Source organism: Mesoplodon densirostris, chromosome 1 (assembly GCF_025265405.1).
Source record: "Mesoplodon densirostris isolate mMesDen1 chromosome 1, mMesDen1 primary haplotype, whole genome shotgun sequence".
In the NCBI taxonomy this organism is placed as follows: Eukaryota; Metazoa; Chordata; class Mammalia; order Artiodactyla; family Ziphiidae; genus Mesoplodon; species Mesoplodon densirostris.
This window is the reverse complement of record NC_082661.1, coordinates 104,224,934-104,242,528: the sequence shown is the minus strand read 5'-3', so window position 1 is coordinate 104,242,528 and position 17,595 is coordinate 104,224,934. Positions and strand designations below refer to the sequence as shown.

The following is a 17,595-nucleotide window of genomic DNA, read 5'->3' as shown; positions in this document are numbered from 1 at the left end:
TGAAATTTCTGAAATAAAAAATTCCCTGAAAGGAATTAGCAGTAGATTATATATTATAGAGGAAAAGATGGGTGAACCTGAAAACATAACAATAGAAACTATTCAAACTAAAGCAATGACAGGAAAAAGGACTGAAAAATATGAAAAGAGACTCAGCGATCTGTGGATATAAATTTTTCTGTCTAGATTGGGAGCGGGGAAGACTGAAAATTTTTGAAGAAATAATGGCTGGAAAATGTCCAAATTTGGTGAAAACTATAAACTCATCTCAGTGAATCCCAAGCAGAATAAACACAGCAAAAACCTACCAACTTCATCATAATCAAACTTCTGAGTGACAGTAATAAGAAGAAAATCTTAAAAGCAGTAAGTGGGGAACAAAACAACCCAGTATGTAAAATGGAACAGAAGAATGACTACAGACTTCTCATCTGAAACAATGTGCACCAGAAGATGATAGAACATCATCTTTAAAGAGCTGAAAGAAAAAAATCTATCAAACAATTCTATACCAAGCCTCCCCCACAAAAAAACTTTCAGAAATGAAGGCATGACTGCCAAATGGTATTGCATTTCTTTTTGGGGTGATGAAAAATGTCCTCAAATTGATTGCGGGGATTTGATTGTGTATTCACAACTCTGAATACACTAAAAACCATTGAACTGCACACATTGAATGGTATGTGAATGTTATAGAACATGTGAATAAAATAATGTCAGTAAAGCTGTCACATACACAAAATGAAGGCAAAACACTTTTGCAGACACACAAAAGCTAAGAGGATTTGTTGCCAGCAGACCCGCACTATAGAAAAGTGAAGAAAAATAATATCAAAAGATCTCAAGAAAATGAAAAAGCAAGGCATCAGCTTAATAGAGGACATATATCTGGTGAAACACAGGTATCTACAATATATAAAGAACTTCTACAACTCAATAATAAGAAGACCAAAAAAACTATTAAAAATGAGCAAAGGGGCTTCCCTGGTGGCGCAGTGGTTGAGAGTCCAACTGCTGATGCAGGGGACATGGGTTCGTGCCCCGGTGCGGGAAGATCCCACATGCCGTGGAGCGGCTGGGCCTGTGAGCCATGGCCGCTGAGCCTGCACGTCCGGAGCCTGTGCTCTGCAACGGGAGAGGCCACAACAGTGAGAGGCCCACGTACCGCAAAAAAAGAAAAAAAAATGTGCAAAGGAGTTTAGCAGATACTCCACAAAAATGTATGTAAATGACCAATAAACAAATGAAACAATTAACATCGCTAGTCATCGGGGAATTCCAATTAAAACTTGTTGAAATACCATCCAATGTCCTCTAGAATGACTCACAGTAAGAAGATGGATAGTGTCAAGTGTTGGTGAGGATACAGAGTGAAAGGAACTGTCACACGTCTCTGGTGGGAAGGCAAAGCGGTACAACCTCTACAGAAAGCAGTTTGGCAGTTTCTTGTAAAGTTAGATACACAGTTAGCACATGGCCCGGCAATTCCACTCCTAGGTATTTACCCAGGAGAAGCAAAAGCACACGTCCACACAGACTTGTCAGCAAACGTTCTTAGCACCTTTATTTGTAACAGTTCCAAACTGGAAAGAATTCAAATGTCCTTGGACATGAACAGCTCATCTGTGCAAAGGAGCAGCATTTGACAATCAAAAAGAACAAACCAGTGGTGTGTGCAGCCGTGTGAGTGAATCTCAAAAACATGCAGCAGAACAAGACATCAAAGACTGCATACTGTGTGATTTCCATTTATATGCAGTTCCAGAAAATCAAGTCTGATCCATGGGACAGAATGCCGATCATAGCCGCCTGGGGCCGGGGTGGGGGATGAGTGTGGACGGTCACAGCAGGCTTTTTACAGTGGACAAAAATGTCCCATACCATGACTGTGGTCCTGGTTACATGAGTGTGTACATTTGTCAAAATATACTTCAATGAAGTTGAATTAATAAAATAATAGCTACCATTCATTCAGCCCCTCCTGGGCCCCAGGCATAATGCTAGAGCTTTCCATGCTATAGGTCAGATGCATGGATGGATGAACAACAGCCCTGAGACACAGATGTTCTTAGTCCCACTTTACAAGTGAGAAACAGGAACTCGGAGAGGTTAAGCAGCTTGCTCTGGGTTACACAGCCAGAGATTCTCTCTGAGTGCATCCAGGGATGGCAAGGGACACCCGCTGTGGCCCAAGACCCGCCATTACCAAGGCGGCTGCAAGACAGCAAGCGGGAGAGAGGTAGACCCCAGCACTAACTACGCATGATGCAGTGCACGGCGTCAGATAGCTGCCAGGGCAGCTGAAGGATGGAGAGCGGCAGGACCATCTTGCAAGTCTTGGGACGGGGGCCAGCTCAGCTTATATATGTCCTTGGTCCCTAAGAGCCGAGACTGGCTGGCTGGGGCCCAAGAACACACCTGCTGATTCCACCTAGGGCCCTGAACGCCAGCCCCACAAAGTGGGGGGCCATGGCGGGGCTTTTTCACGGCAAAGCTTGGCAGCCTCATGGGTCAGAAAGCTCTTCTGGTCACAGAGTCGGGGCTGGACTGGAGCCGGCGTGACCCAGGCAGGCTCCGAGAGGAGGCCCTGCAGGGGAAGGCGGCTAAGCTAGGCCTCCAGGGGGACCTTCAGTTATTGACGTGTTCACTTACTTGCTCATTCATTCACTGACAGTGACATGTCGAGCACCTGGCTTTGCCTGGCATTGTCCAGTCCCGAAGGAGGCAGGGGGCACGACAAAGGCTTAAGCCAGAGGACGGGGCATGCCCTGGTCCAGATAATTCAGAGACTGCTGCCCGCAGGGCTCAGGTTCTCTTGCCCGGCTGAACTGGGGGAGGAAGTGGCCCAGTGGCAGTAGGTGGCCAGACCCTAGCTCACCAGAGGCAGGCACCCGATCCACCTCTGTCACCAGAGGGGAAGTTCCGGGGCTGAAGCAGGTGGGCCGGCTCTGCTGCCCCCACCGGCCTCGCTTGGGCAGCCCAGGGCCATAACTTCACCTTGCCCCAGGGCTGGGACTAGGGTGCGGCCAGTGGGTTACTCGCTTTGGATGCAGAGTTTAAGGGGAGGCCAAAAAAATGATCAAGGTAAATGATACTTTAATGTGATATTTTAAAAATTGAAATTAATGCAAAAAAAAATCCATGAACAAAATGCCAGACTTTAAAGACGGAATCCAGCATACAGTCTTGCATAGCAGCACTGCTTTCTGAGAGACCCAGGTAGGCAAATCACGGCGCTTTGGAGCCAGACAGGTCTTGGTTTGAGTCTGGTTCTGACAGGCAGCAGCCGTGTGGCCTTGGAAAAGTCAACTATCCTCTCTGAACTTCAATTTTCTCACCCATAGAGAAAAATGAAGCAAAGACCAACCTGGGCAAGCATCTTAAAGGTGATAGATGAGGCAGGCATTAAGGAATCTGTCATAGAACCTGGCCTGGCACCTAGTAGGTGCTCAGTAAACGGTGCTGTTGCCATGAGGATATTGAACTGACAAAGCATCCTGGGCGGTCAGAGGAGGCAAGGTTGGATGGAGGAGGCCAATGGCTGAGACTGCCCAGTTGATGGCCATGTGCAAGCACTGGCTGGCCCCCACTGCTCCGGCCCACTGCACCGTGATTCTGCCTGCCGGTGCCGACGGGGAAACTAAGGCTAAAATGTCAGTGACCAGCCTGAGGTCACCCAGCGGGGCCACGGCAGCGCCTGCATGCAGACACCCAGCGTCCTGGGCCTGTGGTCCCTGGGGAGGTGACGGCATGGTGTCTAGGATGGGGCTCCCCCCACCCAGGAGAAGAGCCAGGAGGTGGTCCTGGCTGGTAATGCGCTGTCTTATTTCAGGTTGCCCTTCCCGCCCGGGGACCGAGTGACCTTCAACGGCAAGGAATGCATGTGCCAGAAGTGCTCCCTGCCCACATCGGCGGGCAGCAGCGTGCCCCTGTCCCAGGGCCTCTGGAGTAAGTGGACGCAGAGCGGCGTGGTGGAGGGGGCTTGGCAGTGCTGGGTGGCAAGCCTGACAACACTGGGACCAGAAGGAGTGGAGTGAATGACTGTGGGTGGGCACAGCGAAGGGAGCCAAGGCCAGGCGTCTCCGGGGTACTCCTGCCTCTAAGCCTTTGCTCTACCTGTGCCCTCTCCTCCATCTTTCAGCCCGGCTCTAGCCCACCTCCTCCAGGAAGCCTTCTGGCCTCCTTCTGGCCCTCTCCCTCCAGCACCCACACTCAGCCCCCCACAGTTATTTCCAGAGCATCCCGGAGCCCTTTGGGAGAGCCATGAGGAGAACAGTGACCTCTGGGCTCCTGTGGTCTGGGGCTCTTGGATTATCTGCTCCGACCCCTGGGAGCTGGGCCAGGGTGCGTATGCAGTGGGTGCTCAATACATGCTTCTTGAATGAAGAAGGAGGTTGTTAGTGAAAAAGAACCAGTAGCAGGGGCACGTCAGGAGCTTGTGGATGTGGGGCGGAGAGCGAGGCGGGAGCAGAAAGGCGCTGGCCTTTCCCTGTGGGTGGCTCTTCCGGGACCAGAGATGGGACACAGGGACGGGAAGGGAGCCCAGCGACCCAAGACTGCTCCCACCAGGCTCCCACTGCAGAAACGGGGTGTTCAGAGCCCACCCTGTGTGCAAGGTGGCTGTGGTGTCCCCAGTGCCAGGGCCACGTGTCCTGGGACATAGGAGGGGTTTGTATTGACTTCCAGAGCCAGCCCCTGGCTCTCCTCACTCTCCTGTCCTCTCCCGCCTCCTTGTCCGCGACACTGAAAGTCTGTACAGAGGAGACTGCACGTCCTCCCAGGAGCCGAGTGTTGGCTTCAGGGACTGGTAATAATTTTATCTGGGAAATGAGGCGAAGCCTTCATCCCTTGGGGAGGCAAGCTCACAGCAGTCGCAGTTGGTGAGGCTGTTGCTTTGGGGTCTGCTAGGAGAGTTCTCCACTCAAAACTTTCTCTCCAGCTGAGGTCTGGATTGATTAAATTTTTGAGAATTTACTTCAACAAACAGCCCTATTATCATTAAGGCTGAAATAGTAATCAAAAACTACAGCAGAATTTGAAAAGGCGGGGATTAGTTTGAAGAGTTTGTCCAGAGCTTCCTGGCAGCCAAAGTAAAAAGGGAAATATGCCCAATCACAGACTCATTGTCTGAGATTTTTTAAAATGTCATGGGCAGAAAGGCTGCCCTCTCCAAATGGAAATTTATTTTAAAATATCAAATTTGTGTTTTCAAAGAACAAATGCTGCCCTCACCCCCAGATGGGTCTATAACCTACCCCTTCTATAACCTATCCCTTCTCCCAGTCCATGGTGATAATCCCCGGCTTAGAACCATTTCTGTGCCTAGAAGGCATTAAACATTCATCACCAGCTCTTGGCTTCTGGGTGGATGTCTGCATTGTCTTCCCAGCTCCCACCTCCTTTTGTCCCCAGAGCAGCCTGGCCAGGCAGGAGTCCCTCCCTCTTTCTGCAGGAGCATAAGTGCCCTGAGCCTGGTGGAGAGCAGGGGAAGTGCTGGGTGCCCAGTGTCCAGCTAGGGAGGAGTGGGGCTGAGGTTTGAGCCAAGTCCTTTAAAGTCCAAAGCAGGGGAGCCTGACCTAATGTGACCAGGGGCTTTCTGAAGAGATGGCCTTTGTTCTGAAACCTAAAACACAGGTTTTCGTTAAATAGGCATTGAGGGAAGGGCACTGCATGAGCTGGGCCCAACTGCCACCCCCATGTGAGTGGACAAGGGGGGTGCTGTGTGGGAGCAGGGAATGGAAGTGAAGAAACCAGGCGGCAAAGCCATGCCAGGGAGCTCCAGCTGCATCCTGGAGGCAACAAGGAGCCATAGATGGCTGTTGAGGGAGGTAGTGCCGAGGTGGCTTGGGAGCCTGCTAGGAATGTGAGCCTGAGCAACGTGGTCTGCCCTGCAGGTGGTGGCAGCTGGGGGAGGGACACAGCCCTTTTTGCATAGGGTGGAAAGCTGCAGATGGCCACCTTTGGGGGCCACCTTCCCTGGGGGAAGCGGAGAGTGGCCGGCTGCTCCCGTGGAAGTCAGGCTTGGTCCCAGGGACCTGAGCTTCCCTCATTGGCCTGAGTCTGTTGCCTAGTAACAGGATCAGTGCTTCTTGCTGGATGCCCACGCCTTCCCCGGGTTGGGGTGGTGCACTACTCCTTCTGCGTGGCCAGCTCCTCCGCTGCACCTGAGCTTTCCGTGCTGCTTCTGCCCTGGACTGCCTCCCCGACTGCCCTGGGGGGAGGGTCTCCTCCTGGAGAGCCCACTGGGCGCCCATCCAGGCTCCCCTTTTCCAGGCTCCTCCCGGGCTCTCCAGCTCTGAACCGGTTGCTGGTTGGAGCTGGTCACAGGGCAGCCCTCAGAGAGGCCCAGCGCCACTCCAATCAGGGTGCAGCTCTGAGCCCGGCTGTGAGGAATAGACCCCACTACTCGCCACCTGGGTGCCCTGGGCACGCTGTGTCCCCTCTCCAGGCCTTGGGAGTGGATATGGGGTCAGCAGTGGGTGTGGGCGGTGGCCCGGAGGGGCAGCCTGGTGTGGCAGCAGCCAGGAGCTGGGAATGTGGGGCCTTGGACCGGGGCAGCCCTGTCCAAGCTGAGGAGCCCCCGTGGCCCGTTCTTGGGCTCAGCTCCACCTGCTGGGGCCCAGCCCAGCCAGGATGGAGTCACACCCGGAACCTGGGATCACACTCGGAGCCAGGATCAGGAGGCCCACCAGAGTCGGGAGGGAAGGGGCAGGGCCCTGACATCCAAGGCCTCTCCTGGCTGTGTGCCGATGAGGGGCCGTCCTGGGGATGGTGTGGGTCCTCAGGCCTTCCGACGTACATCCCCACTACCTGGGCTGTGGCCCTTGGAGCCTCTGTGTCTTCCACCCGCGTGGGGTTGCACTGTCCATGTGCTCAGGGTTGGGTGACGGGATCAGAGCCCCAGTCCCCCTTCTGGAAATGGGGTGAGCCTTTCTTGTGGCAAGGCTGAGGTTAAATGAGGGGATGACGTAGAAAGATGAGGAGGGGCTGGGCCCCATGGGGGGAGCAGGCACACGGGCTGCCTTGTGGGGTGCATCTGCCTTGTAGGGTGCTGTAGCCCCCAGGAACCAATGTCCCTCCTGGCCGCCACTCCCCGCCCCCCAGCCACCGCGTTGCAGTCAGGGGGTTGAGTCGCCAGTTCAGTGCAGAGCCCAGGGGGTGGGATGCACTTGAACCTTTTTTATCTCTCCCAGCAGATGCTCACAGCCCCTCCTGCTTGGCCCGGGCTCCTTAGAGAAATCGCAAGCCAAGCCTGTAACGTCTCAGGCATTTTAAAGTTGGAACCCAGTCGGTTCCTTGTCATCAAAGGTCAATCTCAGATTCGACCCAGACCCCCCTCCACTCCCAGTCAGATCTGAGGAGGACAGTGGGCGAGGGAGTCTGATCCTGCACCCCACTCCCACCCCAAGTCCACAGCTGGGGCTCAGAGAGGCACCTGACACGTCCTGGGTCCCATGCGCGTTAGTGGCAGAGCTGGGCCTTTGAACCCATGACCACGTCTGCTAGAGGAGGGGGCACTTGAGGGGAAACAAGGAGACTTTTTGGAAGGTTCTAGAAGGGTCATGCTGGGGAAGGGGCCCAGGTCCATCCTGTTGCTGTGATGGCAGAGCCAGGCCCAGGGCGCGAGGGCGAGTGGATGGCAGGCTTTGACCCTTCCAGGCCAAAGTGTGTCTCCCTTCTGCCCCCAGGCAGTGGGGGCACACTCCCACAAGGACGGCTGCGCATTGACAGCTGTTGTCGAGCGGATTCATCACAGAAGATTCACCTGTCATTTGCAAAGCCCTGCGAAGCTATGCTGAGCTCCAGATGTGTTTAGAAAATGATGATTGCCGTTTCCATGACAACAGTCCTCGCACCTGGCTCTGGCCTCTACGTTCACGGCTCACTATTAGTGAGACTACCCCGAGTCGATGGGGACAAGGAGGCGGTGTGGAGGTGTGGGCCACGTCCCCCCTCGGCTGCAGGTGGCACATTTGCCTGGAGCCTTGGACCCTGCCCTGGGGGAGGGCACACTGCTGATACAGGAAGGGGCAGAGCGGGGGGCTTCCCACAGGGAATCGGCCCCTCACAAGGTATCCCCCTCGAGACAACAGCGGTGATAGTTCGAGCCTTTGGCTCACGTGCGCTTATTCATTCCTCAAACGCGTCCTTCATACCACAGGCCTGTCTCTGTTATAGCTCATGACAGCTGCGTGAGGCTGGTACCGTTACTACCCCTATAAAATGCGTCCCTGTCTTAGTGGGCACAGAGACGTGAAGTGACTCGGTCATCATCACACAGCTGGCGGGGGCAGCCTGGCTCCAAGGTCCATGTTTCCAGCCACTGCCGTGCCCTGCCTCTCCCCAGGCCCAGCGTGGTCTGGGATGCTCCTTTGCTTTGCCCGTCTACGAAGACCTGGACCGAGGCTCCGAGCAGGCTTTCTCGACTTCAGCGCTGTTGACATTTGGGGCCTGACGATTCTTTGTGGTGGGGGCCAACCTGTGCCCTGGAGGGTGTTGAGCAGCACTCCTGGCCTCCAGGCCCCTGGGGCACAACCCCCACCTTCCACGCCCAGTTGGGAGGACCAGAATTGTCTCCAGACACGGCCAAAAGCCCCCGGGAGCAAAATGGCCCTGGTCGAGAGGTGCTGGCACAGAGCGTACCATGTGTGCCCGCGGTCACCCGCTAGGTGAGGGCCCAGAGTCAAAGCTGCACGGATCCAGCACTGGAAGGTGGTGTCGGCCCTGCTCTGCTGGGGATGGACTGAGGGGGCGGGAGGGGAGGGGTCTTGATGCCTCCTGAACTTGAGGAGGGAGCTTCCTCTTGGCTCTGATGCATTCAGGCGTTCGTTCACTGAGCTTTTCTCCGCCGCCAGCCTGGCTGGGCTCCAGGATCCTGAGATGGCTGGGAGGTCCCCTCTTCCCTCCCAGCCCTGGACCTTGGGGTTTGAGCCTGTTCTTCAGGTCTTTTCCAAAGTTGCCAGTGGATTTGACAGTGTGGTAAATTAAGAAATCTAGAGTTTGACCAACAGTTCTGTAGATATTAAATATTTTTTATTCTTAAAGATAACGTGATGGTGGGCTCTGCCCAGAAGGAGAGCAAATCCCTGTCAGAGCAGAGTCTGGAGAGCCCACGGTGCGTCGGGCGTGTCCCGGCAGCATCAGCACCTAGATGTGCAGGCTCTGCTGTCTTCATATGAGATCTGTCGCTGAATGTGACTGCCCCACCCCACCCCCCGGCTGGAAACAGGGCTCCACATGGAGAGGAAAGAGGCTTGTCCAGTGTGACCCCGAGAAGTAGGGCCAGGATTGGAGCCAGGCTGCTGGACCTTGGGCCTCATTCTTTCATCTAGGGTAGGGGGGTCCCTGCCTGGCTGAGCCCGGGAGCTGCTGAGTCCCTCAGGGCACCCCCTGCTCGCCTCTGCTCAGCAGGGCCCTTTGGGATCCCCAAGGCCCCACCCTTGTCATGTCCCTGACACACACAGATACACACGGACATACTAGGCACACACAGACAGACAAGACACATAGAGACACACACATGCAGCCACACACAGACACACGCAGAGACGGATAGACCTACATACAGACATACACACATTTATGCACAGACACAGACACACTTACACAGACACACACAAATAGACTCACGCAGGGGCACACATTCACACAGAGACATACACTCATGCATACACACGACACATCACACACACAGGCACTAACACACGCATACATAGATACACTCATGCACACACACCCCTGCACACAGTCACATACAGATATACTTGTTTGCACACAGACATGTAGTCACAAAGATACAAGTGCACATAATCAGACACAACACATGCACATAAGACACACGTATACGTACTCGATACAGACATGTTCACACACACGCACACCCCAGGCAGTGTGCCTGTCTCTGCCCCTGACGTCGCCTGGCCTGCTCCACCCGCTGGTCCTTCAGCACACGTGGCATTGACTGTGGGAGCCCCCGGTGTGGCTGCCCGTGGCTGAAGGGGTCGGGAGGCAGCAGGGCCATGTACTGAGCACCCGTGACCCCAGGGGGGCTTGAGCAGGGACAGGCGTGGCTGGAGGGGCAGGGGGGAGACCGGCCAGGGGCCCAGACCAGGCTGGGGGCCATGGGAGGGAGAGCACCCATCACCCGGGGATGAAGGCGCTTCCTGGGGCCCAGCTCCAACCTGGGCTGAGGCCAGGAGTACGAGCGCGGGTGGTCAGCATCCTCTGTCCGGGATGTGGCATGGATGACCACAGAAGGAGCTCAGAAGCCGGGTCCAGAGGGCTTCCTGGGAGGGGCACCCCAGCAGGCAAGCGCTCGGAGGACAGGCATCGGGGCTCCAACCTCTAAAGAGGCACCTTTCCTGGGGATGGGCACAATTAGGTTCAAAGTCCACCTGCCAACAGAGCAGGACAGGCAAGGCCACCCAGAGCTCCTGCCATCATGGCACCCTCCTGCCCGGGCCATGCTTGGGGCAGGGCCCACTGCAGGGTGCCCCTGTGCAAGTCCACATCTGCTTCCGCAGGCCCATCTCTGGAAGGTGGGGCCTCTGTCTGGTTCATCCTGGTATCCCGGGCGCGCGGCCCAGGCTGCACACAGTCGGTGCTCAATGCGCGCTCACACCGGCCATCGTGTAACGCCCGCAGCTGGACGGTTCCGTGTGTCCCGTCCCCCGGCCCGCTCTCACTGCCCCTGTGGTGTCTGAAGTCCCAGCGGTGCAGGGCCGCCACCCTGCTCCTCTCACCCACGCCCACGAGGATGACGGCTGTGCTCCGTTCTTTCTTCCAGGTTGCAAGGGCTGCGGAGTGGAGATCAAAAACGGCCAGTCCCTGGTGGCCCTGGACAAACACTGGCATCTGGGCTGTTTCAAGTGCAAGACTTGCGGGAAACAACTGAACGCGGAGTATATCAGCAAGTGAGTGGGCGGGGCTCGCTGACCCTTCACCTGGGGGTGGGGCAGAGCTCTTCCTGTGCCCACCCTCCTGCATGCTCGGCCTTTCTCCTGACCTCCTGCCAGGTCCTATCATCTGTGCCAGGGGAAGAGCCCTGGCCGGGCCCCTCTCCCTACCAGCCTTGCTTCCTCAGTGTGGTTTGCAGAGACTCCCATGCCGTTTCTGTTCACTGGGACAGAGACGTCAGCGCTCCCACCTTTGACCTTGTAAAACACCTCCCCGCACCGCCCCTGGTGTCACCCTCGCCCCTGGAATTTGCCCCCCTTGCTGGTGCCTGCATCTCGCAGAATGCAAAGTGGACGTCAGCTGAGGCCAGCAGCAGAGCGAGGAAGAGAGGGCTGACCGGGCTCAGGTGTCACGGGTGTAACAGCACAGCCCTGTCTTCTGCCGCGGGGCCGTCGGCAGCTCCCGCTGGCCGACACAGGGTCCCTGATGTGTGCTCAGGATGCAGCGATGGCTGGTTTGGGGTGCGGGGGAGCACTGTTATCCAGAGGCAGTGGGAAGGGAGCTTCTGGGGATCGGGCTCTGAGCAGGGGCAGCTGGTCGGCCAGGAGTGGAGGTGCATTCTAATCCCTGGAGATCAGGAAACTTGAGTCAGGTGAGCCCCCAGACAGCACAGGGGAGGAAAGGGTTACAGGCTGAGCTCGAAGGAGCAGCTTCTCTGAGTGCAGAGCGGCTCCCTCCTGCCAGTTAGGGGCTTTTTTGGCAACTTCTATCAAAGACTATGCTAGTTCTTGATGCTCTGAGGGAATAGAACCATCACAGGAATTGACTGGGGTAAAAAACTGATGCAATAAAACTTCAGAGAATAAAACACACACACATACATGCATGCACACACATGTGCACGCGAGAGTGGGTGTACACTGGGGGAATCCGAATCGGGTCGCTGCATGTGCCAGTGTCAATTTCCTGGTGGACCTTGTACTCTAATTCTGTAAGATGTGAGCCTTGGGGAAACCTGGGGAAGGCCGTCCTGGTTTCTCTGTCCCGTTTCTTACAACTGTGTTTGGATCCACAGTTATCTCAAAATCAAACATTGCCAGTGAGAGGCCCCACACCAAGATGAGCCTCTGTCCAGGCTGGGTCAGGCTGGGGGGGTTTCTGGCCGCTTGGGCCAGGACCTGTTGCCTCTGTCATAGTAAAGGGAAGGGGTGAGTGACACGCCAAGGCAGCCTTGGGAACAGAGCACTTAAAATAAAACAAAATGACGCCCAGCCCCCAGAGCGCTGCAGCCCCTCTCACCCACACAGCGTGTGTGTTACTTAGCAGCCTCCGGAACAGCCCGGAATTCATGATGAGGGCGTGGTGGTGTTGCCATGGAGACGTTATCTTTGAACCTCCTGGATTTGCTGCATGTACAGCATTTTTTGGGGAGAGGTCAGGGCCCTGAGGTCAGGGCATTTGAAGGTGGACCCTAAGGGCCCAATATACATGTCCACTCCCCTGTGGAAGGAAGGGCTGCTTCATTTCTGAGGCTGCAGAGAAACACCGGGACCTCACCCCTCCTGCCGGCATCTGTGTGACCCAGACTAGGTCCCGAGCTTTGAGGAAAAGAGGGCGCCACTAGCTGCAGTCTCCCAACAGCTTGAGAAATCTCACCTTCTCTTAGCAGCTGAGCAAAAATCAAAACCAAACTGGGGCTAACACGGCAACTTCAGCAGTGTGGGGTTGGGGGCAGGGGATGATGCACCAGAGTAACGCCCCCGACCCTGCACCCGCCATGCCAGTCGCCTCCACATCCAAGTCCCATTGGGCTGGACCTGGGGCCAGGGGGACAGCCCCAGTTGGCTATGACAATGACAATGGCCTCAGCCACCGAGTGCCAGGCGCCGGCCATACCTTGTCTTCCTTAGACCTTGCTCTTATCAATCCCACTTTACAGCCAGGAAGCTGAGGCCCAGAGAGGTTAAGTGACAGCTGGGACTGGGCATTTGAGTGCAAGCCTGTTCACTCACCGCTGCCCAGCAGGGAGCACTGGCACCACCTACAACATCGTCACTGCCACCCGTCCCATGGTGTTGACCCCGTAATGATAATTAATGAGCTCCGACTGCAGGCCAGATACTGTCCAGGCCTTGTGCCTGCGTTGTCTTCCATCCAGCACCTACAAACCAGCTGTCTCCGTACAGTTCAGTGAAGGGGGCTCAGCATTAAAGCAGCCCACCCACGGCTGCCCAGATATTCAGGAGCAGCACCCACGAGGGTGTCCCGCTCGTCCCAATCTCCCAAAGCCACAAGCCACGCGTGTGGCGCGTAGTTACGCCCGCCATTGCTGTGCGCGGGGAACACGGACGCATCGCTCCTTCCTGCGCAGCCTGATGCCCCTCGCCCCTCGGGTTTCGAGAGCAGGAAGCTCCCAGCCACTCCCAGGAGGGTGAGGGTCGGTCCCAAGGCACACCTGCCACTTGGCATCTTGTCACCCTCAGACCTGGTCTCCAACGTGGGTGGCTTTGTCACAGCCCCTTGTCGGCTCACGTTTTTCTCCAGCACCCCAGACCCCTTTCAGAACGAACAGGAAGCCACCCGATGGGTAAATAGACTATTTCCCACCCCGGATGTTAAACATCGGATAGAATGAACTGGAAGGAAGAGCCACGTCTGCGGAAACGTCGTTTATTTCCCAGATGCAGCTTTGATTCCTTGGGCTCAGCCTTTGGAGCCCTCCACCAGCCCTCGCTCGCCCCCTGGGCAGGCGGCCCCACCTCTTGCACCTCAGTTTGTCCACCTGTGAAATGGGGTGATCTTTGTGGTATTTCTCGTGGGGCTGCCCTGATGACCGAGGGGCCGTGCTGGTGCCCGTAAGTGCCCCATACACGCTGTTCAAGGGCTGTGCTGTTATCCAGAGTAGGAGGAAGTGGGCGTTTGCCCCTTGGACGTGGCCGCTCTTGTTGGCGAGGACTCTGAGGGCTTGGGGGTCCTGGGGGTGCCCCCGCCGTCCTGACTCCCAGCTCTGTTGCAGGGACGGGCTGCCCTACTGTGAGGCCGACTATCACAACAAGTTCGGGATCCGCTGCGATGGCTGTGAGAAGTACATCACGGGGCACGTGCTGGAGGTAAGGAGGCCAGCCTGGAGGCTGTGAGCATGACACTCGCCCGCTCTAAGTCCTTCTCTGGGCACTGGGGCCTGCCCGCCCCCTAGGAGTTAACAGAGAGGATAAGAAGGCGCCTCTCGTGGCGTCTGCGGCGTATATTTGTGCAGGAACCTGCACCCCTGAGCCTTTGCCTCCCAGCTCTGCCAGAGGATACCTTCCAGGGTCTGCCCAGTGAGTGCCACCTCCTCCAGGAATACTTCCCTGCAATACTCTCTCACCTGTGCCCTTTACACGTTGACAGAGAGGTGGGAAGAACTTGCGATCCTGGTTCAGCCCTTTGGCATCTAGATAGGAAATCTGAGGCTTGGCAGGTTGAAAAGGGAGCCTAGGAGGCAGGGCTGGGTCCACAGAGGTGGCCAGGTCACCCAGCGACTTCAGGTTGGGGCATTTCTGGGGTGCTGACAGGTGCGTTTCTTGGTCTGGGTGGTAGTTACACGGGTGTGTCCCTTTGTGAAAATAACACGTGTTATGCACTTTACTACATTTGTTCAGTAAGATCAATCCCATGGGGTGAACAGGACCAAATCCACGCCCCTGATGCTCTGGCCCAGCCTGCCCCTCCACCCCACTCTGCAGCCCCTCCCGGGCTCTGCGCTGGGGCGGGTGGATGGGCCATCCCTCGGCGAGCATACGGTCTGTTGGGGAGGGCAGAGGTAACCAGAGGACCTGGGGGAGGGGGAGGGGGCAGCGCACTGGGAGAGGAGGGCCCCGACCCAGCCAAGGGGCCTGGGAGCCTTTTCCAAGGGGGGTCACAGAAGCAGCCTCTGGGGGTGGGAAGAGAGGTTGGGGTCTGAGGCTGCAGGGCCCAGGCCACCCTCCCAGACAAGTGCTTCTGAACCCTGGAAAGCCTGGGTCGGATTTGCATACTAGAGAGCTTCCTCAGGCTGCCGCTGAGGCTGGACTTGAGGCCAGAGGCCGGGAGGCCAGCCAGGAAGCGCTGGGCATTCCCGCATCCCCAAGGACTCCTGCCCTACCCGCCCCACAGCTCCAGCCCAGCCGTAGCATGGCTCAGAATGCCTTGGTGAATTGCACGTTGAGCACTGAGCTGCTTTTCTTGATATTACACTTGACATCAGAGCTGCAGGGAGAGAGTTGCCCCAGGGCCTCAGCTCCAGGTAGCGGGGAGGAGAAGGGGGTGGCCACACCCACCCAGAGGGCAGTGAGGCCCTCCCCACCATCTCCCCATTTCCCAGATGCCACAGTGGGAATGGTCCCAGGCTCTGTGCAGAGCTGTGCCCTTCTACGCCCAGAGGCCCCTGCGGGGGGCTGTGATTACACCCTCATTGACTGTAGAGAGTTTGCAAAGCACAAATAAGGGGGCAAGTCACTGACATGCGATCATATTTAGCTGAACTTTTTGGCTGGATTCCTTCCAGTTTTTTCTCTCTCCACATGTCAGAGTTGGCATCAAACCATTTATACATTATATCCTGATTTTTTTCAACTCCCGTGTCCTATTTAATAGATTCCTGTGTTTTTGTTTTGTGTTTTAGGGGTCTTTTTGTAAACAGCTCTATTGGAATATAGTTCACATACCACACAATTCACCCGTGTAAAGTGTGTGATTCGGTGGTTTTTAGTATCTTCACAGAGCTGTGCACCCATCCCCACAGTCCATTTGAGGATGTTCTCATCACCTCAAGAAGAAGCCTGTACCCCTGAGCTATTCCTCCCCTACAGCCTGAGCCCGTGGCAGCCACCAATCTACTTTGGTCTCTGTAGAGTTCCCTGTTCTGGACACGTCATATAAATGGAATTATCCGCTATGTGTTCCTCTGTGATTGACATCTGTCTCACAAGATAACATTTCCAGGTGCATCACACATAAGAGTGTTTCAGTGTTGCATCGTATTTCATTGTAGGAGTAGACCAGAATGTTTTAGGCTGATCCTTCATTGTTGGACATGGCACCGTTTTTCCACTTTTTTACTACGATAAATAACACTGAGATGAACATCTTTTTTATTGCATTTATAGTTTTCCTTAAGATTAATTCACAGAAGTGTAGGAACTGAGCCAACAACCATGAACTTTGTAAGGGTTCTTGACACTTATAAATTGCTTTCCAGAAAGTTTATTCCGATTTACATGCTTATCAACAGAGCACGATCTTTCCCATCTCCCACCCTGGGTGTAATCTTTATGAAATCCTATGTCAAGTTGATAGGGGAGAACGTGGGGCTTCGCTGTTGTTTGCTTCCCTCCCACCCCTAGTGGTGCCGGGTCTTCTTTGTCATTTTTAGCCAATCAGAGTTCTTGCATTTCAGTTATCTTCCATCAGCATTGCCTGTTTATACACTGGGGGCTCCATGTTTTTCTGACGGAGTTGGGCGGGTGGTCACGTGATGAGACTGTTGACCTCTCATCTGCTGAACATCTTGTATGTTTTTCTTGGGTGGTGATCACGCCTCATGTTTGTACCCCCATCCTCCGAACGTACACGAAGGATGCGTCCTCCCCCCGTACCCCACGGTGACGTCTCACCTGGCCCTCCCGTCTCTCCAGGGCTCTCTCCTCACCCAGACCCTGCTGCAGACCCTGCTCTGGGGGAGTCTGGGCACCCGCCACCTCCGGCAGCAGCACTGAGGATTCTGGAGGATTCCCCCGGCCAGGGCCCCACCTGCCACAGTGCTTGGCAGTTCAAGCCTGTTTCTCTCTGTTCCCCCAAAAGACTATTCCAGACCTTCTTCGCTCTCCTGGGCTGCTCCCCTCCCGCCCCAGCCAGCCAGCCAGCCACAATGACCTTGTCTAAGATTTAACAGAGAGAGGGTCAGACGTCACTCAGGGCTGCGAAGCTTCTACCCCACCCACTCCTGCTCTTCCTGACGGAGGCTCTGTCTCTCCTCCCAGCCACAGCCCCCAACCCTGTGCTCCGGTCCGAACCCTGCCCACCTCCTCTGGAGCCTTACCCTGCCATCTCCTTTCCTCCCTGGGGGCCACAAGCCACCCTCCTGTTGGCTTGCTGAAACAGCTCAAGTCGCCCCCATTTAAAGAGACTAGAAACCTGTCACTCTCACCTGTCCAGGTCCGCCAGCCACTGCACTGCCTCTTCAAGCAGCTCCCCAGAGCGCCAGCCCCCTCCCGCCCTGCTTGGTGCCCTCACTCTGTGGGCTCGTGTCTGTGTGTCTGGGAGAGCGTGTGCCAGGCTCTCGGCCACTCGCAGGGCCGAGCCCACTCGAACCCAGGAGGCCCAGCTCCCGGTGCCTCTTCTTCGCCTGACCGCCTGGCCTCTCCCTGCGTAGATGTTGGTTTGTGCTCCATTTCACGCCACGCTGTGATACCTGATGGCCTAAGCGGGGAGCATCTTAGGCTCTGTGGGCTGGGCAGTTGTCGCTACAGGTGTGTGACTGTAGCCTGGCCTGCTTCCTGCACCCTTTGGGGTGGGCGGGACATGCCAGCCCCGGCGGCCTGCCCTGACTCCCCTGGTCCTGACCCTGAGCCAGCACTGTGCCTGCCGAGGCCCGTCCAGAGACGTCACCAGAACCTCCTTGGGGATCTGAGGGGTCGTGTCTGTGGAGTGTCCCCCAGCTCCGCGCTGGCCACGAGGTAG

The 17,595-nt window shown here is 56.0% G+C and overlaps 1 protein-coding gene across 1 annotated transcript in view; it reads left to right on the top strand.

The window, feature by feature from the left end:
- ABLIM2 (actin binding LIM protein family member 2) overlaps positions 1-17,595 on the top strand; it is a 115,035-nt gene that overhangs the window by 14,305 nt on the left and 83,135 nt on the right. The window contains exons 7-9 of the mRNA XM_060096575.1: positions 3,833-3,948; positions 10,787-10,913; positions 13,913-14,006. Of these exons, the coding sequence (XP_059952558.1) occupies positions 3,833-3,948; positions 10,787-10,913; positions 13,913-14,006 (337 nt within the window). The remainder of the gene's footprint in view (positions 1-3,832; positions 3,949-10,786; positions 10,914-13,912; positions 14,007-17,595) is intronic.